Source organism: Nanorana parkeri, unplaced genomic scaffold, assembly GCF_000935625.1.
Source record: "Nanorana parkeri isolate BGI_ZX_2015 unplaced genomic scaffold, ASM93562v1 scaffold71, whole genome shotgun sequence".
Taxonomy (NCBI): Eukaryota; Metazoa; Chordata; class Amphibia; order Anura; family Dicroglossidae; genus Nanorana; species Nanorana parkeri.
In genome coordinates, this window is record NW_017306339.1 from 2,679,306 (window position 1) to 2,702,561 (window position 23,256).

Genomic DNA, 23,256 nt, shown 5'->3' on the forward strand with positions numbered 1-23,256 from the left:
AATGACTGAGATGTGTCCCTTTAACACTTACATACTTTGGGTGGCAGACATTCTTTTACATGTAGATCAATATATAAGTTAATGAGCAATTCAGTAACATGGCAAAATTACTTTTAAGATAAATACATGTACAACAGTCAATGCTGGCAGGTTTTTGGCCAACGTACAAGGCTGTATGTCACAGTTAAAGAGAATAATTTGTAGTAAACATATGGTGTTAGAATAATATGTAATGATCTGGAGATTGTAAACATAGCCTATACTGAGGAGTCTTGCAGTATATGCTGTTAAAGTCATATGAGATGCTTATCCATGGAAAATATGTTTTCAGATAATATAAACTAATAAGAATCATGTCTCAATTTCACTTCTACACTGCAGATTTGACAGTTGGAAGCAAACAGGTTGGTATGGACACCACTTTTCATAAGTAAGGCTTAAGGTGACCATTGATTGGATTGGGAAATGGTCATATATCCATAAGTCTGTGCCCTCTAGAAACACCACCTTGTCACTTGATCTTGAATTAATTACCTAAAATGGATTTTTCCAGCTAACTGCTATTATTCTTTTGAGATAAGGTCTGCTTGATGCACAAACTTGCAGCTGATGTAACTGTGCATATTTATGTATTGATTGTTTGATGGAACAACTGTTGCCATCTTATGTCTACAGACAGCTTTAGCTAAGAACCTGGCACATGTCAACAACCATTTTTTTAACCATTTTATTCACATTATTGACATGCACTATTTTACTCTGAACTCAGTATTCCTGATTAACAGAATTTGAATTTGCTCACTTGACATTAAGCATCCTTTGGACTGACAACCTAGTAATAATGAGTACACATCATTTTCCACTATAAAAGGTAATCTGCGCAGTTGCTTTGAGTTTTGGTTTCATTGTCCTTACATATCGAGTAGATCATCTCCACTTTCATCACTTTCTACAGTAAGTTGCCTCGTCCACCATTTCTTGACTTCTGAACCACAAGAAGCAGCATCAGACATAGCATTCATCTTGCACACTACAGACTTCATAGTGGTGCGACCACCAAAGCGCAAATTGACAGAAGATACAGAATGACTTATAGGTTTTGGTGCTGTAAAAAATGGAAAAGAATGTACTAATGTGCATGGGTAAACTGGTTATGGAAACTGCTGATAATATCTTGGCTTGCAAAAATGTTTGATACATTTCTGTATTTTCCTTTTTAATATAAGAGCTATAAAATCATTCCAACGCCTCTTCCTAGTTATTCAATATGAACTTTCTGTAATGCATTCATTACCAGTGCCTGTTATGCACTCCCAGCTCCCACTTTCTGTACTGTACTTCCAATTCTCACTCTCCATACTGCACTCCCAGCTACCTCTGCCTCTACTGCTCTCACAGCTGCTGCTGCGGTCTGTACTGCACTCCCAACTCCCTCTGTCTGTACTGCACACCTAGCTTCCTTTGTCTGTACTGCACTCTTAGCCCTAGCTGTCTGCACTGCACTACCAGCTTCCTTTGTCTGTACTGCACTCCTAGCGTACTCTTTCTGTATTGCACTCCCAGCTCCAGCTATCTGTACTGCATTCCCAGCTCCCGCTATCTATACTGCACTACCAGCTCCTGGTATCTGTACTGCACTCACAGCTTCTGCTGTCTGTACTGTATGCCCAACTCCCTCTGTCTGCACTGCACTTCCAGCGTCCTTTGTTTGTACTGCACTCCTCGCCTACTCTTTCTGTATTGCACTCCCAGCTCCAGCTATCTGTACTGCATTCCAAGCTCCCGCTATCCAAACTGCGTACCATCTCCTGCTGTTTGTACTGCACCCCTAGCTTCCTTTGTCTGTACTGCACTCCTCGGCCCTGCTTTCTATAATATACTCCCAGCTCCAGCTATCTGTACTGCACTATCAGCTCCAGCTATCTGTACTGCACTCCCAGTTCCTGCTGTCTGTACTGCACTCCTTCAGTACATTGATTTGCAGGGTTATTCACAAAAGGGTGAAGAGTTTGGAGAAGGCAGGAGAAGTGAACAATGTAGGACAACATAGCTGATTTGGCAAAATTCTCCAATCCAGCTCACTTTCCAGTTCAGCTATGTTGTCCTAGATTGTGCACGTCTCCTGCCTTCTCCAAACTCTTCACCCTTTTGTTAATAACCCTGTTGGTATTAGATCACTGGCCAGCACTAATTTGTGCCACATAAGCAAAGGTCTCTGCCTCACAGAAAAAGAATTAATGACTAAAATAAACTGAGTGATACATGACTGAGAGCAAATGTTAAAGAATAAAGAAAAGAAAAAAGGAACTAATCCATTTGTTTGTAGAAAGTAGTTAGTATAGAGGACATTTTTGGCTTTCTTAGTATACAGTGCTGTACAGTGAAAAGGTAATGGACGGAAAGCCCATTGTCATCTTTAATGTCTATGGTTAACCTGTATTTTATTATTATTATTATTATTATTATTTATTGTAACCTCTTATATTATTTATTTTATCACCTCTTTAAAGAAGCTGTTTTACCTGATGGTAGGTGCCACTGGCCAAATCTTCTCAGACGTTTACCAGCTTCAATTGAGTCTTGTCTATAGCTTCCTCTGTCAGAAAGCGTTGGGCTTAGAAGCTGCTGCTGACTACTTGTCTACAAATAAACAGCAACAAAAAAAAAACAACTATAAGAATATATGTTTGTAAACCTTAAATGCAAGCATATTATTATGTTAGGAATATTTTATATCCTGCTTCAAATCCAGAACATAACACAGTCATCATTAGGGTTTATTCACACCACACAGTGCATAATGCATAGCACCTAATGCATCTGCGCTGGTGTGCAATGTAAACCTGCACTGCAATGTGTTGTTATAATGCATTGCAGTGCTTGCTTTTCTTCCATTTTTTTACTTCTGTGTAATTGTACGTGCTGCAGCCCATTGTACTGCAATAAAATTATGCCTGTATAATTTTATCACAAAGCGCACCAACACAGTGTTTTTTTCTAGGCTTTTTGCATTGTCTTTGCCTAGGGACTGCATTGGGCAATGAAGCCCAATGCAGCCCAATGCAGCCCAACAGCGCTGGTGTGAATGAGCCCTGCAATCATGTGAGGTAAGAGGAGTATCTTGTGTCAAATGCCATCATTATGGAGTGAGTGACAGGGAATAATGAAATCACTCTTCTGTCTCTCATCGGCTACAACGGATGAAGTAGATACCACAGGTGAACAGCGTATATAGGGTGGTCTAAACATTCAATACGTTTTGTAAAGTCATTTATTTAGCCACATCATGTTTTATAATAAAAAATATAGTTATCCTGGTTTCTATGGATGCAAGAACTGAAAGTGAAGTAGTGGAGATAAACTTTTGAGTCTTCAAACATGTATATATCCACTCACTTATATGTCATATAAGCTTTAAAATGTTAATGCACTTTCAAAAGTTATTTTCAATTTTTATTATGCATCTTTCATTTATCCTGTTGTTAAGGTAATGGCACTTGACCACTTAATGCCACTTACCGTTATAGGGTGATAGCACTGTCTTTGAATTCTTCTGCTGTGGTTGTCACACTGGGTGAAGACTACAAGTGGCCATGCTGTCACACATTACATGGCATGGCCCATCATTGTCATTTTCAGTAAACAAAAACAATAATGTACCCATGCTAGACTAAGTGCATGTGCACAGTAAACGGTTGAAAAAGGCCACAGGAGATTAGTAGCGAATCAAAAGAGGTTAAAAAAGTGAAAACTGTTTTTTTTTAAAATGTTGTTTATGATACACAGTGTTTCAGCAATTAGAATGCATACAGTTAGGGTTTAGATCTACTTTAAAAGACTGAAAAACAAATCAGGATTAAGACAGCTCGAGCAGAAAACCATACTTTCAACAGCGGAATACTGATATTGAGAATCAGTCTCCAAACCTCCAGGATGTGGCAGATTTGGGTTTCATACTTTCAAACAAGACTTTTTGGCAGCTGAACTTCTAACTAGCTAAACCTGGACTACAGAAAACGTCTAGTAAATAGTTTCTCCTTTGATGAAGCAGTTTCTGTAACGTCTGTTTTTTAAAGGTTCTTTCAACTGGACTTGGACAAAACATGCTTTTAAACTGCAATGGCAAGGTGCCAGCAGCAATAAGCTCAATTATGATTTTCAGGACACTGTTGAGAAATCAGTTTCGTACCCAAAAAAATCCATTGTGTTCTTTAGCAATTATGTTTTGACATCATTTAATAAAGGTCACCATTTAGAAGTATCTGTTCTAAAATAAATTACATTTCATGCTTCAACTATGGAATATGTTCTTCTTGTACTACTGCAATGGGTGGCGAAAAACAACCAGTTAAAGTGACACTAAACTCAGGCGTCAAACCTTAAAAATGAATTCACATACCTTAACTATTAACAGTACTGTACCTTATTTGTGCGTCACTCAGCTGTCGATCCTCTGATCATTTCAGAATTGCTGCTGACACTGTCCTTCCTCTTGGAGGGTGGCTACTTTTGTTCCACTTGCTCCCTGTGTGTTGTAAAGTAGTCACCATTCTAAGATCGCTCCCATAAAGAAATAAAATTTCAAGTTTAGTTTACTTAGTTTAATTTTTTATTGAAATTGTATTCCATCATGGGAGCAAGCTTGGAACGGTGTGTGACAACACCGACAGGGACCATGCGGAACAAAAGTAGACACCCTGCAGTAGGAAGGACAGTGTCAGCATGAATTCTATGATGAGACTAAGGGACATTTTTGTTAACAGTTAGGGTACTTGTATGCATCTTTAAGATTCAACTCTTGAGTTTAGTGCCACTTTAAACTTTAACTGAATGGCAACATGGTTTGCTAATCTGTTTCATTCCAGTATTCATCATTAACATCTTGTGGGCAGGCTGCACCATTTAGGACTACCCTAGACCATTCTTAGATGACATCATTAGAAGTTAATACCTCTGGTTGTGCATTATCCTGGTTATTGAGGCTCATATCATCACTGGGCTGTGTTGTCTCAATGCTGGGAGGATTTAGGAACCTACTAAGCTCTTGTTGCTGACTCTCTCGAAGGCTGTGAATGATGCTGCAGGACTGTTGTTGTTTCTGAAGAAATTAGCAGAACACACAATAAAATCAAAGGTTAACAACTCTTGCATATACCACTTTTTAATGTGACTGCATTAACTGCAAAAAGTAGAGACAATACATTATATGTCTGAGAGGTTTTGTTTTTGTTAAAGGCATAGTCCACCTTTGGGACAATGTTTAATTTTACACCCATATTTGATTGCATTCCCCAACCCCGCACCCTCAAGCCAACCCACCTTACCTGAACCATGGGGGGGCCTGTAGTTGTCTGAACTTAGCATGGCTATGTGTGGCATCACCCACACAGGGATCTGTGACTGAGAAGACTACATGTCGCATCTGCCACTGCAGTAGAAGGACTCATATATCCCCCTAAAACAAAGGCAGGGACTTTTCCCTTGTTTTCTTCCTCCAGCCACATATCAAAAGGTCTGCACCTCCATATGGATCTTTGGCTAAGATTAAAACAATGCAAGAGCCTGTGCATTGCAGCTGTGGCACAGTGATTACAGTTGCAGTGCTCTGCAGGCTTCAATTGAGAAATTTAATACATTATATTTTTTTTAGGAATATGCATTAATGAGCATTTATTAAATGTTTTAAAAAGGTGGATTAGGCTTTCAAACCTAAAATGATGACTAACTCTTGGTGTTTGGTAGTAACCCAATAAAAGTAACCCGGAAGAATACATAACTGAATTATTGCTTTGATGCTAAGTACAGACAATAGTTCTTACATACAGTAAATATTTCAATTAAGTTAAAAAAGTCTTAAAGCCCAAGTGCCCTGGCAGGCACCCATACTGAGAAGGAGGTCTGTTCTCAGCAGGTGCCCCATTTGCCCAATCTCTTCATCCCACAATAGGTTGCTATTGAAGTTGGGAGGGAGCAGAATCCTTCCTCCTGCAGCTGTCACAACCCCTACTCTACGCGCCTTTCTCCAGTTGTTTGAATGACAGAAGTTACAATATCATGGCCATTCGGGCAACTGGAGAACATAGCACCAGCAAGCCCCCAGCAGCCTCCTTCACAAAAAAACATCACGGCCAGGGCAGGTTCACCCCCTGCCATCCTCTTTTCCCAGGCCTGGGTTTTAGTATTGCAAAGGATGTATTTACAATTTCAAGTAGAAAACAGTAGTCTACAAAGTGATTATATGTTCACCTATTTGTTTCACATCCATTTTATATCAAAGTGTTTAAAGCATTTAATTGGCTTAGTCTTGATACCCCCACCAAAAAAGTAAAGCAAATAGAAGGGCAATGTGGCAGTAGAAAACAAAATAACACTTCAATGTTTCAGAAAAGCAACACATTTCATCAGTAATAAATGAAACTCCCGATAAATGATAAACTCTTCCATATCTAAATGTGAATATAATTACATGCACACTTTAGCAAAAAATTTTTGGTGTATCTGATTTACTTACTGCTCTTATACGTTTGAGACATTTCTTGAGCCACATACGTATGGTTTGTTTAGCCACTTCTTCTTCAATGGTATACTCCAGTTGTTCCCTTGCTAGCAACTCCTCCAGCTGAAGGCTCTTCCTGATATCCACTGATCTGTATGATAGCATACTATAGGAAAAAAATAAGTAATAGCTGGTCACTCAAAATTGCCTACAATTAAATGTTTTTTTCTCATAATTTTAAGACAGCAGACCATGGTGGCTTGGGGTTGGATGAGGGCTTGGAGAAAGAGTGGTGAGTGGATTAAATTAAGTCACACATTTTGTATGAAAAATTTGAATGTGTTTAAAATTATGCAAAACAGCCATTTTTTTGATAATGCTTGAAAATGTATTCTGTAAAGATGGCAATGATAGGAAAACTGTAATTCCAGCTGAGCCTGTCCCTGCAAAGATGACATGGGTTCCAAAGTATGGATATGGTATTTTCTGTGGGCTTTTTCCATAAGTGAGATGTCTTCTAAAAACATGGGAGGGAGTTGGATCATCTGAAGTCTCTTCATGTACAGGAATAAGCCTTAGAGGCAGACAAGAACAGAAGATAGTTGTGTGGTGCAAGTGATAACTATAAATGTGGCACTCATTGGGGTTCCCTTTTCTAGCAAATTTTACAGTATATAATTGAGATTACCTGAGCACATCATGAAAAGTCACATCACCACCACTATGTAAGCGTTCCATTTCATAGCACATGTGCTTAAATAGAAGTTTATCTTTATCCAAGTCTACTTCCAGTCGGCCACGCAGCAGTCTCAGGAGGAACTTCACACGGAATGCTGGAATGACACCCTGCAAATACATACAAGATGTGAGGGCATTCAGTCATTTAAGATTTATGTAACTATTTTACCTCAGCATATAGAGCAGTTTATGAGAGAGACCTTTAATTGTTGTTAAAGAATAAGTTCCCTTTAGTTAAAGCTTCTCTGACTGTAATGATAGTAGCACTACAATTCCTACACCTACCTTTACCTCTTCTTCTTGAAATGTACTAGTAAAGTAATCTCTAATAGGCAAATGCTGCCATTTTGTGTTAAAATTGGCAAACCCCCTTCCCATATCCTCAATCTTCTTAGCAGCCCATAAGCAGGATAGATGGGCTTGATGCCCCAGGAAGGGAGAATATAGGACCCGAAATGGATGAGGTTTGGCTCCATTCTGTTGCACAGCAGTGAAAATATAAAGTTGAGGATAAGACTTGCCATAGAGTATACAAGCAAGTACAGGTTGTACCATGGGGCAGACAGGGACTGCTATTGTTCTCTATAGCTGTTCTTCAATATATAACCCCTGTCCATTTCAAATGACGTTTGCTTGGTCTTTGAGCAAAACAGAGTGCTGTCTATGGCAACAGACCATAAAGATACATACTACACCTAACCAATGCTGATAAATATGGGGTTTTTTTTGTGAGCCCAGGGAAAGGGGGTTGATGTATAAAGCAAACAAGCTGTTCACTTTGCACAGACATTTTCCCTTAGCTCAGTGAATGTGGTGAAAATTCACTTTGTAAAGAATACTCAATCACATGCAAGGAAATAAAAAAAACAGTATTTTTGCATACACATGATTACATGATGGAAGTCAGCAGAGCTCCACATCATTATCTAAAGTCGCAGATATTTTTCTCCCCCCATGATGCTTTAACCAGTTGACATCCGCGGTGTTAAACCCCCTTCCCATCCAGGCCATTTTTCAGTATTCAGCGCTGCGGTACTTTAAGAGGGCAAAAAAACGGCGGCGGCCGCGCGGGGGAAAGAGCACATATAGACGATCGGCGGGCTATGGAGCCGACGATCGTCTATATGTGAAACACCCGGTAACGGGTGTTTGCATTGGTCGGGTCTTTTCTGCCCGTGCGTCCCCGCTAGGGGGCACGCACGAGCAGAAAAAAAATGCCGTCTGGAGACGGCAACCCGCCAATGCTGCAGTGCCGTCCTTCCGTTTTTTTACAACAGGCGGACGGCAAGTGGTTAAGGACTTACCTTAAATGGTGCCTCTTGATCTGATCATCTCCTCCCTTCCACTTGTATTCACCAATCCCTCCAGCGCTGGTGCCAGTCACTGATCCACCGCAGACTCCTGTCTCTTCCTGTCCCATGGTGTCTCTCTGAAGTGCATGTTCCCGGCTGCATTCAGTTCTACTGTCTCTCCTCATCTCCCAGCCAAAGATCTGTACTGCGCATGCTCCTGCCCCATCATCCTACTCAGTCACTCAAGAATCTTCAGATCTTTGGACAGGAATGAGTGGCGGAGACACAGGTAAGTAATAACTAGGGCTGTTACTGATTAAAATTTTCGTGTTCGATTAATCTAAATATTTTTTTATCAATTAATTTATAAATTTTGATTATAACGCACATACAGATCCAACTACAGTGGCCTATACACATACAGCACAGCAATGAAGTGATAAAATGAACTAGGATCACACTAATCCAGCACGTTATTAATCTCACGTGCCCCACTCAATATGGCCGCCGTTGAGTGGGGCAACTCAGAATAATAACGTGCTGGATTAGTGTGATCCTAGTTCATTTTATTACTTCATTGCTGTGCTGTATGTGTTTAGGCCAATGCCTTGGCTGGCGCTCGTGCAGAAGAAGTTTCTTGGGCAAACCTCTTAGTTTTACCGAAACTGGAAGTCAGGCAGTCGCAGAAATCGATAAGTTCTCAGTGTCGACAGATCACCAGCCCAAGTGGCTCCATCGGCTAACGAAGGGAAGGGGGAAGGAGTCCGGTGACGTCACGGACATCGACGTCACCGAACTCCTCCCCCCTTCCCTTCGTTAGCTGACAGAGCCACTTGGGGAAGGGGGAGGAGTCTGGTGACAGTATGTGACATGGGGACCTTAGATTGTAGGCTTCTTGGACAGGCACTGATGTGAATGTGCAGTATGTAAAAGCACAGCATTGTCAGCACTATAGAAATTATTTATTTAAACAGCTTCATTAGTTCTGGAAAAGCGTACCCTTATTATACGTATGAGTACTAGTTAACCATAAGCATTTAGCCCACATTATTTAACAGGATAGTTTGGGTATGAATTAAAGATCCTCCCTGTACCACAGCTGTGAACAAAAACTGTAATGCCTAAAGCAGTGGAAGTGGATGATTTCATTTATTTTAGCTCTGCATCTAAAATTATCTAAAACATCTCACTGGGGGCTTGTGGCATCAAAATGCAGTGTCACTCACCTCTCCGCCGGCTTCTGGGTCTTCCGGGAGTCCCGTCGCAGATCCGGTGACGTCACAGACATCGACGTCACTGGACTCCTCCCCCTTCCCTCCGTTAGCCGACGGAGCCACATGGGGAAGGGGGGAGGAGTCCGGTGACGTTGATTACCGTGACATCACCGGATCTGCGACAGGACTCCAGGAAGCCGACGGAGAGGTGAGTATTTTCATTAGTGATCAAAAATAATTTAAGCGATCAAAAAGATTAACGATTAATCGAGAAATTAATCGTTAATTTCCGCAGCCCTAGTAATAACCTTTTTGGTTTCTTTTTTTATGTTTTTGCATAGATCTACTGCTTGTTAGCAGTAGATCTATGCAAAAAAAGAGAGTTTAATTATACTTTAAATTAAGGAAACATTTCCTTGCAAAGTGAAAATTCCCTTACAAAGTAAACAGCCTATTTATTAAATCAACCCTAAAATATCAGCAAAAGCAATATCCAAAGCAGAAAGTAAAAATAAAAATAAAACAACACATTAGTATTATTTCTTTATTTTTTTTAATAATGCGGGAACCGAAGTGGTTAAAACAATTTAAAGAATACAGAAAAGCAAGCACACTGAATTGTAAAATCAATAGTAAAATAATAATGTTAAGGAAAATACTTCAATAATAACTCAAATTTTATGTTCACTGAAAATACAGTGTACTTGGCTTTAACGTATATTTAAAGGCAAAACGTTTTGTTTTTAGTGATGGATTATGTAGTTAAAAACCTATCAAGTTGGGTTTTTTTGTTATCTGTGCCCCAGTGGGGAGAAGTACCTTACATCTTGTCCTGAAGAAACAACAGGAAGTAAGAGGAAATATCTCCAATTAGGGAAAATCCTCTCTTGTTACGGTAGGAACAAGTGTCTTCTTTGGAGGATTAGGATTTGGAAGATTGCTTATGTGAATAAAGGAAAGGATTATCATTATGCCAAGGTGTGTTGGTGACGATCCTTAGTTTACTATGATTATACGTTGGCGCCATCCACCAATTTACTACACCACCCTGCATGATGTGTATGTAAGCCTGTAAGGTAGTCGATTCAATACAATTTTCCTTTGGAAAGATTTTTGCTGCATTCTGGTTTCGCTTTACAGAGCAGTGGTATGGGCAGGGGTGTCCAGAGGTTTGGTGACACCCGGACCGAGTGTCCCCCCGCCGAGAGGTCACCGCGCGCGTGCGCAATTTTCAGAGGGGGGTGACACCAAAATGACTAAGTAATTTTGGTGTCACCCCTCCAATGGTGTCACCCGGGTGCGGGCCACACCCCCTGCACCCCCCTTGTGACGCCACTGGGTATGGGCAAACCACGATATGTAATGCAAGATACCTGTTTCGTCTGAACAGCTACAGTGGCAAATCAGCAGTTGGAGGTGTGTATTTTTGTGTTTTGTGAATACCTTACAAAAGAAGAAAAAGCAAAAGCTTGCAGAGAGACTACCACTAAACCCTCCCACAAGGAGAGAGAGCACATTTATTTGATTTAACGGGGTACCATAGGAACATTTAAACATGGTGCAGAACCTAAGGGCTCTCCTGCTGATGATAATATTTCTAATAGGGATGCACCGATACCAATACTAGTAATTCTCCTGATGCCTATCCCGATACCGGAAAGCCCGGTATCAGGAAGCCGGGCGGCCGAGTCTATTACATGCTGCCGACTTCCTGATTGGCTCCTTGTTCCCCTGTGACCTCGGTACAAGCCGGGCGGCGTGTAATTACATGATTGATCGGGAAGCTGGCCAATCAGGAAGCTGGGCGGTGAGTCATTAACCACCCCCGGCTTCCTGATTAGCCAGAAAGCCAAAAATATTGGTACTCATACTTAATACTGAAAAACCGGTATCAGTGCATCCTACTCTAAAGGCATTTATAATAATTTTGAGCATTATTGTGTATCATTAAGAGGCACTGTGCTAATACGGTATCGGTGCATCCTTAATTTCTAATATTGCTTAGTGATAAATTAACATATGAAGGTATAATGTTTTACTTTTGTGTTTTAAGTTAAGAGATTAGTTGACTGGTAGCAAAACTTGTACAGTAGCTTTAAAACCATCAGTACTAGACATATTTGCCAGCTCCTTGTCTTTGACAGATTTCATCTGCCATTTTGGCAATGTATCTAAAACTCAGAAACTAAGTTGGTGCTCATAGCACCTGGATTTGTTATTTGGATTTAATTATGAAAACCTGACTGGTTGTTGTGGACAACAGATCACTTATTTCCCAGTCTTTCTCCAGTTTTCCAAAATGATCCTCTATTGCCAGAAATGGTGCAGTTTTTTTGGGCAACATAAGAAATTTGCAAAACATCGTACCTCTCTCTTGTCATCTACCATATTCCATATTATTTGATAATGTCTTAGATCATTAGGACTTAGCAGTTGATCTTCTTCAGTTGAGTAGAACAAAGAGAAGTTTTCTACAATTATGGCTAAAACAAAAATAAACAGAAATAAGTATTAGAAAAATAATAAGCAAAACAAAAAAAAAATATATAGAAGTCCTTCAGGTTGAATGATGTGAGGAAATATTAAAATGTATCAATAGGGTTAATAATAGAAGTCAAACTGACATCAGTTTAAATACGAATAATCATTGTGTTTTTTGGACTGTGTTCTGGGATACGTTGTACAACTGATTTTAAACATATTGTACCATTAGATCAACCTCTTTTTCACAAATGGCTCTTTTGATACTCATTCAACCCAATACATTGCAAAGGAAGGACTGTGATTAAAGTATATGTTCATTCAAAAACGTTTATTTTTAGTTTTGGATAGAATATAGGAATGATCAGAAACACAGTCAGATTTTTGCTACTAGGCAGGCCTCCATTAGAGAGGTTTCCCCTTATTTACTGTTCCAGTTTTACTATACAGGGAGAAAGGGAAAATGTTCAACAAAGAACACCGACAGCAATAAAATGTATTTTTATTAGTTAAATAGGAGGAAGATTAGAATGCCAGTCAACTTTTTATTGCGGTGTCCCTGTTGCAGATCTTTAGTCATTTTCTGTCTGGTAAAACCATTGTCACTATGATAGTAAGTGAGAAGAGATCTTTCTAATGGAACCCCAGATCACAGTAACAACCTGACAGTAGATTTAATCTTTCCCCACTTTATCCAAAACTAAAAAGAAAACTTTGGGTTGGACTTACACTTTAAAAGGGTCCGCCTGCTAGAATACTGCTAGAAAATAAAAAATGGTCTGTAGTCTTTTAAGGTATCAGGTCACATAATCTCTTAGGGGTCTGTGACAGACTGAACCATCACTGGGGCTACTGGAGGAGCCTGAGGGCTAGCCTCCTTCCTACTGACCACGGACCAAAGGGCTGCAGAGGTTTATTACCCCAGAGAACTTTGTGTGCTGTGTGTGTTTACAGTTAATATTTTATCTGCAGAGAGCTGATCACTATGTGACTTGATGTGAACCATTCTTCTAAAGGCAGCAGGCTGTCTGGAGTGACCATTGTTTACAGTGATGGGATTAAGCTCCTCTCTAATTAAGACAATCCAATGCGGCACCTAGCTGTCTGGGGGAGGGGACAGCTCCATGTAACAATGAATGCTTATCTGATGGTGTGAGGTATAAACTCTGTGTGCTCTTCCTCAATAAAGCAGTTCTTGATTTACTCTTCAACATTGGTGTTGTCTGATGATTGAGGAGGTTACCATTCTGTCCTAATATATTGGTTTTGTCCAATTATTAGGCAGGTTTGGGCTGAGGACACTGGAATTCGGGTTCCATCGGAGAGGAAGCTGATTTCTGACGGAGGTACCCAGTCGAGGTACCAGGTGGTCCGTCACAGGGTCTATTCACTAAGCTGCCGAAGGAAAGGACCTCCACGGTGGTATTCTCTGAGATACTGCCAGTGCCAAGAGCCACTCCGGACAGACAGCGGAAGTTGAGGGAACTTAACAAGTGGCTCCGGGAACTGGTGTCGGAATGAGGGCTTTGGTTTCCTGGAGAACTGGGCCGACTTCTCAATCGGTTACCAGCTCTTCAGCAGAGACGGGCTACATCTTAATGGGGAAGGTGCAGCATTTCTGGGTGGAAAAATGGTTAAAAGACTGGAGAAGCTTTTAAACTAGATAATGGGGGGAGGGTAAAATAAGAACCAAAAAATTAAATATTAAACAACCAATCGTGACAGATAACACAGAAGGAAAAAATACAGAATTAGATAGTGGGCTCACTCCAGTCAACATAGTCAAAGTAGTTAATCAAGCCAACATAGAGAACATACTAAATGTAGTCAATAAGGTAAATCTAATTGCCCAAGGTGATCCAATTAGGAATGGACCAACCGTAACAGGTACAATTAAAAATAGTAGTGGGGAGCAAGAGGGGAACGTTCATGTGCCGCTACCCCAAAAGTAAGACCTAGCGGATTTCAGCAATATAAGACCTACCACCGAACTAGGTCTTATTTTCGGGGTAGGTCTTATATTACAGAAATCACTGAAGATAGCGCTAGGTCTTACTATTGGGGTAGGTCTTACTTTCGGGGAAACACGGTAAGTATAAAATGGAGGGGACAGTATTGGCATTCCAAAACTACAAAGAATGTAATAAAAGATGTAAACTGGTAGTCCGGGCAGCTAAAATTGAATGTGAGAAATAAATCGCCACGGTTAGTAAAAGGAATCCCCAAATTTTGTATCAATACATAAACAGTAAAAATGGGAGAAAGGAACAGATAGGCCCAGTAAAGGACAAAAATGGGAGGCTAGTCACAAACGATAGGGAGAGGGCCGAGGCGCTAAATACTTTTTTCTCATCGGTATTCACCGAGGAAAAAGACGGGTTTAATGTAAATGATAAAACACAAAATTTAACAAGAAATACACCTGAGTGGTTGACTGAAACCAGGATACAACATAGGCTTAAACTACTAAATGCAAATAAAGCATTAGGACCTGATAATCTACATCGCAAGGTACTCAAGGAAATCAACATGGAGATAACAAGACCATTGTTCCTTATTTTGAAGGAATCCGTAATGGCTGGTAGAGTGCCAAGCGACTGGCGAAGGGTTAATGTGGTACCTATATTCAAAAAAGGGTCAAAATGCCAACCGGGGAACTATAGACCAGTTAGTCTGACATGCATAGTATGTAAACTGTTAGAGGAATTATTAAGGACTACTTAGTGGAATTCGTTCTGGATCATGGCATAATAAATGATAACCAGCATGGATTTAGGAAGGATCGTTCTTGCCAGACCAACCTGCTAACCTTTTATGAAGAGGTGAGTAGAGATCTGGATGGAGGGCGGGCGGTGGACGTAGTATATGTGGACTTTTCCAAAGCATTTGATATGGTGCCACATAAACACTTGTTATACAAGCTAAAGGCTATGGGCATAGATGAATTAGTGTGCACGTGGATAGAAAACTGGCTAAAGGATCGTGTACAAAGAGTATCGATAAACGGCACCTTTTCAGACTGGGCTGAAGTCATGAGTGGCATGCCCCAGGGTTCTGTGCTGGGCCAAATGCTTTTTAACCTGTTTATTAATGATATCGGGGAGGGAGTGAGTAGCCATGTCTCAGTGTTTGCTGATGATACGAAAATTGGGAGGGTAATAGACACGGATTTTGACATTGTAACATTACAGGAGGACCTGGATAAACTCGGGGAATGGGCAACTGTATGGCAGATGAAGTTCAACGTCGATAAATGCAAGGCAATGCACTTTGGAGTTAAAAATAGGCATATGGACTATACACGTATGGGTGTGCCACTAGGGAAGTCGGAAACGGAGAAGGATTTGGGGGTCATTATAGACTGGAGATTAAAGAACAGCTCTTAGTGCCAGACTGCTGTGAACAAAGCAAGCAGAGTCCTGTCTTGCATTAAGAAGGGAATGTATTGCAGGGACAAGTCTATAATTTTGCCACTTTACAGATCACTGGTTCGGCCACATCTGGAGTATGCGGTCCAGTTTTGGTCACCAATACTAAGAAAAGATGTTCTTGAGCTGAAAAAAGTCCAGCGGAAGGAAACCAAACTCATTAAGGGGTTCGAAGACTTGAACTATGAAACAAGGTTGTTAACATTAAATATGTTCTCTTTGGAGGTTAGGAGATTAAGGGGGACATGATTTTCTTGTATAAACTGTTCAACGGCGACAGCAACATTATTAACAAACTGTTTACGGTTAGCTCCGTAACAAAGACCAGAGGGCACCACCACAAATTAGTAGAAATGTTTTTTCTACACACGGGGTGCAGGGGGTTCTTCACAGTTAAAGCGGTTAGGGTCTGGAACTCTCTACCGCAGGAAGTGATTTCTGCTAAGAGTGTGGAATCATCCAAGAAACACCTGGACGAGTTCCTTGGAGACCATAACATAAAGGGGTACAAGTACTCTTAAGAGCAAAATTACACATGGACTCATATACACGCACACACCTGCTCAAACATAAATCCACACACGCAATAGGTTGGACTTGATGGACTTATGTCTTTATTCAACCTCAAATACTTCAAAAAGCTTCGGCTGATCCTTCGGGCTAGCTTTGGCCCCAGGACCCCTACGGTTCAGTAGAACCGAAGGGCTGCTGTATGGGCTATTCACTATAGCCGTACAGCTCCCGAAGTTGGCCGAGCTGAAAGCCGAAGCTGGCCGAATGGCCGGAACGCCATCTGTCATTTCTCCCCCGGACGCTCTGGGAGTCTAATAGGCTTCTGGCCGCCTGGGAGAGAAACACTTTCTCCCAGAAACGTTCACTCTGCTCGATTGAGCAGAGTAAACCTTTCCCGCTCGGTTTTTTCTTTCTTTCTTCTGACATCGGAGCCGTTGGCTGCCGTCAGAAGAAAAAAAAAGAAATCACCATAGGAATGCATAGCTAGATTCCTATTGGCTATTTCAATTTGCAATAGCCAATAGCAAACTAGCTATTGCACCCACCTACTGCTGCTGAAATAGCCAATAGGAATCTACCTATGCATTCCTATGGTGTGTTCTTTTTTTTTTTTTTTATTGACGGCAGCAGAACCGCCCCGGCCAATAGAAAACAGTTGGGCGGAGCTAGCTGTCACTGCTAGCTCCGCACAATCGCAGACCAGCGGTGTCTGCATGAGTCCATAGACTTACCTTGCGTCTCTGCTCGTCTTCCTGCCGAGAATCCGAACTGTGCATGCGCCCGCCCCAAGATGCTTTGCGGCCACCAGAGCAGTTTCGTTTTCTCGGACCGAAACAAAGTAAGTGTTAAGCGCTGTTAAAGCGTTTTTTTTTTTACCTTTTGCCTATATCTACTGCTTGATAGCAGTAGATATAGGCAAAGAAACGGGAGGGTTTAGAACCACTTTAAAGCCCAACTTCTGGCATTTATTTTTTGATAATACCCAGTAAGTGTAAAACATAAAAAGCAGCTCTGCCTGCAATACTCACCTCCTCACACAAATTGTTCACTTGCAGTAATTCCTTTTCACTATTAGATGCTTTCTATATTGCTGGTTAAATGAGGCCCAGCGAGCCCAGAGTTGGGATTTAATAAATAAACTATGTAGCAAGCTTACTGACCTCTCCATAAAATGTATATTCAAATCAATGTATGCAGGAAAATTTTACAATATAGTATAAACATTTACTATTTATGTTTCACTTACCAACCAGTAGGTTTAACATAATGTAGGCAATGATAACATAAAATGAACAGAAATACATTAGTGCTCCTGCATAATTGCCACAGTCAGTTTCCCAGTATCTTGTGTCATCTGGAGTACAGAATGGTGGCTGCACCTGAAATTAAGAAACCAGTGCAACTAAGTAATGATTTCTTTAAGAAGTTGCTTGTTTTACAGCTTTTCGTTGTACATAGCTTGACTTTTGATATCCTATTATAGACAATAAAACTTAATTCCAATAGAAAAGCACAAAACAATGCTTCGGTGTAAAGTTGTTCCTGTGCTCAGAACAAATATAGGAACAAATACAGGAAATAATCCTTTTTTGCAGTTCTCAGAGGCCATATGTTATGGATTGCACAGAGGCTTCTTCCTCCTGTCATAACACACAATAACATTTTGCTCATGTCTTAGCTAATAGATGACTGGAGACAGTGGGAGGTGACCTGATAAAATGGACTCGGTCCTGTAGCTGAAGTAGCCTTCTGTAGGCAGGCATAAAGATACTAATAATCCAAAAGCATACAATAAGAAATGCCTCTTCTTGATGTATGTAATGAGTTAGTTCATATTTTATTACAAAATTAATACTGGCCGAAGTAAGATTTTTGTACTCACCGCAAAATAATTTTTTTAGAATCCATGAAGAAACACAGGAACTCTTTCACCATTGGGTTACAGCACTGCCTACAGGAGGATTTGACACTGGCAAACAAAAATAACTGTAGGTCATTCCAGGATAATACCTCCTACCGGCATTCTCAATTTTTTTTAGTAAAGTAGGGAAAAGAGCACGATTTTAAACACAGAGGGGTGGGACCTGTATCTCTCAATGGACTCCAAGAAAAGGATTTTACAAATACAAAAATCCTACCTTCTTTCTCATCGATTGGGGACACAGCAAATCTTTTATCTTTGGGCTGTCCAAAATCAGTCCAACTGAGGGGAGGGTAACACAGAAAACAAACGCTAACTTATTTGTTGAACCGAAAACTAGGGACTACCTGCAGCCTTCTAAAGAACCATTCACCCCAAACTGGCATCAGATGAGAGCACAAAGTTCACCTGGTAAAACTTCACCTGGAAACGTGTGAACACAAGACCATGTGGCAGCCTTGCATATCTAGGAAACAGTTATTTGATGCCCCAAAACACCAGAAGCACTCAGAAATCTAGTAATGTGTGCCTTGACAGAAAAATAGTGGAACCTGATCCTGAAGACCATAAGCTTGGATGATGGTCTGCCTGAGCGACTTAGAGATGGTGGAATCAGAAGCCAGAGAATCCTTATTGGGTCCATCCGGGATAATATGATAGGAAATCAGTATTCCTAAAGGAAGCAGTAGCTGAGAGATAGACTCTCACAGCCAAAACAACATCCAAACCAAATCTTGAAAAACTATGGTGAAATCCTCCTGGTTAAAAATGAGCAGGAGGCCACATGGACAGAGTCAAGGAGGACTCCAAAGAATGTAAGGACTCAAGCACATGACAATGTTCATGTTGTTGGTGTCAGGTCCTTGAGAGGGAACATTGCAGGCTGCCCTGGGACCGTGAATCAAGAGCCGGATTGACCTGATTTAGCAGGACTACTCCTTTTGTGTTTGGGATCTGACATGTTGCACAATAATAGGAACAACTTAGCTCTAGTACCATAAAAACCTTTAAATACTTTTGAACTGATTGCTGGTAGCAAAGAAGCTTCAAGGTCGGAGGTGACACAGTGGGTGTCAGCAAAGACTTACCCAGGTAAAACTGCATGTTTCTGCATGTTTTGCCTCATGTTAAGTAGCAGGAAAAGAGCACAGATTGTGCATGTGTGACACTCCACCCAATGATACAGCACTTTCTCTGTGTTTTAACCCTTTCCGTTGAGATCAGTGGAAGAAAGGGGGTAATAATGGCACCCAACAGTTCTAGTAAATAATGCAGCTCCTGCTGCGTGGCCACAAGGCCTACTTATAAATAAGTCTAAAGGGGTTGGGTTACACCAAAGGGTTTACCACAGTATTGGACCTAAAAAGCACTCTGCGGCTCACCAACACAATACACGGAGGTCTTAAAAGCACCAACAGCAGACTTGATAACAAGAAGGTCACATTCTAGGCAGGCCCCACAAATGTCCAGACCAGTGGTCTCTGGGTTTTCAACGCTATTGATGAAGATACTCTAAACTGGATATGTGCATAAAGAGCAGCTCACGCAGCATGTAGATGAAGTCTTGATTAAATAAAAAAAATAATCTTGAAAAAAGGAGAATTGTCTAGAAAAATTGATTGAACCATATCCATCCTCCTAGGACACTATCAAAAAACAGAGGCATGCCGGGAATGGAAAGAGTTATACCAAGTCACTTTTTTGTGTGCCAATGTCCAAATCATCCTGTAAGCAGCAGTATAACCCACATTTGTAAGAATTACTATAGTCCTTTGTCCCTCAATGAGCGAGAAAGAAAAAAGCTTTAGAGCTAATTTAAAGTGTAGTGTACACAAAAAATACCTTCATTTGTTCCCCCCTCCCTCCAATCAACACACAATTCAAATTGTTAAATTAAATAATTTAGTTTTTTTAAGAAAAACATGGTTTGGGACCCAGTATTGTCATCACTGGGTCTGTCTGCTGCCCTTTAATCTGAGTTTGTTAGTGGGGCTAACAGGCTCCTGCAAATGTCCCAGCTTTCTGCCTTACATCTTTTCAAAAGAATTATATGAAATAACACATTCCCAGGATCCTTAAGATGTGCCTGCTTCTTCCTGCTGGCCAGTCAGTGCTGCATCCTGCTGACTGGTTGACTCTGGTTTCAGGCACATGCAAAGGGATGTTGTGGATGTGTACTTTTGCATAACGCTCCAGAACAAAAAGAATGATGGCAGAGAAAACTAAAGGCAGTGAGGAAAGGATGGGGGAGTTGCATTGGCGGTACAGATCATGGGGAGAAGTGACTGATGAATGATGGAGGTTGTTTTGACAGGAAATGAAGGTGGACTCAGCTGCAGCTCCACAGTGTTATATTCTGAAGATGCAAGATTGCAGGGAATTGAGAGTATTCCATTTCAAAACAGAAGAGGACTTACTTTACTACAAGTGTGGGGAAAAAAAAGGTCATACTGGAATTCAGCTTTAAACCAAGCCATCAATTACCTCTATGGTTACAGCCACTGTGGAGCAATTCATACTCAAAACTGACAATAGAAGCAGGTGCACTGTTCATTCTCCTGTCTTCCTGTGCATCTGTGTTTACATGAAAAACGAAAAGGTTGGTTAGCTGTTAACTCGCTGCCGGCAGGTGGGAGATGAGCTACCCAGAGAGAGAGAGAGAGAGAGAAAGTAAAACTGAAAGAACTTCAGCTGCAGTCTTTGAGGATGAATAACTCCAGATGTGGCTAGAGAGGTAAGTGAGGGTTTGTTCTAAAGTTGTTTTTACTGCTTGTTAATAGTATGTAAATATTTGAATATCCATAGTCCAAGTCTTCTTTGAGGTGAGAATACATAGCCTGTTCTAGCGAATTCACTCTGCATGGTCTCCCTTTCAGTCACTGTGCCTGCTAGGACTTCAGCAGTAGATAGGGATGCATGGAGCAACATGGCTTGCAGCCATTAGCTTGTCAATAAAAAGCAGCTGTTGTCCATACCTAACTTCATAAGAGACGTTGTTTGTGCAGCAGCTTATACTTTTTAGAGAAAGGACATGCAAGCCTCCCATGTGATTACTGGCAGCCTTACAAACCTTAACACTCTGCAATAAGGTCAAAAAGTCTTTAAATAGATGTTAATGTTGAGCTTATGATGGGGTTGGAAGGAGTAGTAATGTAGCCTACTGCAAATGCAAATAAACTTTTTAATTTTTTTAATGACTATGTTAGAGAAATGTTAAATATTGTTGAATAGCTATAATCCTCTAAGACTAAATGACATGAAAATCCTAGGATTTCCTTTCATGAGATACATGTACTGTATAAAGGTTCAGCTTTTGATATAACATTATATTAGCTATAATTTATGATGTAACATGATGCTAAGCTAATAGTTGTGTTAAGCTATCCCAGCAAATTATGTTTTTTTCTCAGTTTAACAAGTATCAAGCTGCATGGCCCATTTAAGCGTGTTTATATCTCCACAGTCTGTCCATGATTAAAACACAAAGCAAAAAACACCCAATCTAGATTGAGAGTTAATGAGCTACACCAAGACATCATTACATGATTGCTTAATCTAACCACAAATTTACTTTTCAATGCACATTTAATGAACTTTCATGAAGCTTAAGAAACTGTGCAATCATATTTCCCCTGGCATTAAACCTTTGCCATTCTCTTATTGTGTTTCTCTCCACTTACCATACAGTCATGCATTATTTTATTCCAGTCTTCACCAGTTACAATCCTGAATAGCACTGTAATAGCTTTACCTGCTGTGGAGAAGTTGGCATGCCTAGGTTGTAAAGACCAAATGAATTACAAAAAAATAGCACAGCATACATTACTTTTATCTGACAGACACAACAGATTCACATGCTGATTATTACCTTGTGGTGCTGCTCCTAAAAACACTTTGCGAACAAAACCCACATTATAATTGTAATAGTACTCAAGGGAGTTAGGCTGGCAAAACACTACGAACTATGACTTCAGAACATTACATATTGTTTTGGTTCATTAGTTCATTCTCTTTTCAGTCTCCTTTACGTCTAAGCACCGTAAAAAGCTAGTAAACTTAAGTTGCAGCTTGGTTTATATTAAAAAGCTATTGCTAACATTTATAAATTTACCATTGAATCATTCACTAATTATTAGAAAATGAATTAATATAGCTTACATTTGACCGGGAGATACATTTTTACATGATTAATATGGACTGCTTTCTAGTAAAACCAAAGTGGGAACACCAAGCCCTTCATCTTAAAACAGATATCGCTAATAAACAGCTTTGGTTCTCACAGGCTTAACAACTCAGATTCTCCATATTTCCAAGTAGGAGAACAGGTGTTCTATTAGCAATGTTTTTAAACTATGGAGCTAATTATTTTACTGTTTTCTAAGATCTGGAAAATGTCCACTGTCTGTGGGCCTTAGGGAACAACAATGAGAGATATTGCCATAAATTGCATTGCGTGGAGAAGTAAATGCAATGTTAAATAGGTCTAGTTCTTTTGACATAAAATACCTATTTTAGATATAGATAAATATTCTATGATGGTCATATCTAGTCTTGGGCCCAGAGAACTGCATAAGCCAGGATGCTCAGAAAGTAACCAAACATAATTTTATGCAAACATGTGATGGCATTTAAAGACTCTTTCTGCTACATTATTCAAAATTAGGTTATCAGGGCCTGCACTATGGCCTGCACTATGGCCTCATATCAGCTAATCTGATCATGCCATTAATGTGAAAGACCTGTGGTTATTGCACCAGATGGCTATACTAGCTTAGGAATGCTACTGAGCAAAACAAAATTTTTCATGAGCAAAAACCAAAAACAAACTAAAAACATTACCAGTCTGTGGTAACCAGACTATTGATAAGTAACAAAGTTTCTAAATAAGTGATTTCTTCATATTACTTTAATCTATACCCGCCTTTGCCAACTGGATTGCCGACTTTCTTTGTCAAGGGGGGCCATCAAATGTTCGCACAGCGTCCTGTGTTTGCATGTACAGGGTCACCAGCACCATGAAAATGCACAATGGAAAGGGCAGGCAGCATCCAAGACCCCAGCATTCAGAAGAGGACTGAAGTTCTCCTCCATTCAAAGCTGGTCTCCCTTCTGCCATGCTGCTGCACTGTGGTGAAGATTGTAAGGTAGGACACTGATGTGAAGGGGGGCTTCT

The 23,256-nt window shown here is 40.4% G+C and overlaps 1 protein-coding gene across 1 annotated transcript in view; it reads right to left on the reverse strand.

The window, feature by feature from the left end:
• Positions 1 to 808: 808 nt before the first annotated feature.
• NALCN (sodium leak channel, non-selective) overlaps positions 809 to 23,256 on the reverse strand; it is a 30,380-nt gene continuing 7,932 nt past the window's right edge. Inside the window, exons 4-11 of the mRNA XM_018576612.1 lie at positions 21,764 to 21,857; positions 17,409 to 17,541; positions 12,108 to 12,223; positions 7,185 to 7,342; positions 6,512 to 6,662; positions 4,952 to 5,098; positions 2,523 to 2,640; positions 809 to 1,105 (exon numbers count right to left, since the gene is read on the reverse strand). Of these exons, the coding sequence (XP_018432114.1) occupies positions 912 to 1,105; positions 2,523 to 2,640; positions 4,952 to 5,098; positions 6,512 to 6,662; positions 7,185 to 7,342; positions 12,108 to 12,223; positions 17,409 to 17,541; positions 21,764 to 21,857 (1,111 nt within the window). The 3' untranslated portion in view covers positions 809 to 911. The remainder of the gene's footprint in view (positions 1,106 to 2,522; positions 2,641 to 4,951; positions 5,099 to 6,511; positions 6,663 to 7,184; positions 7,343 to 12,107; positions 12,224 to 17,408; positions 17,542 to 21,763; positions 21,858 to 23,256) is intronic.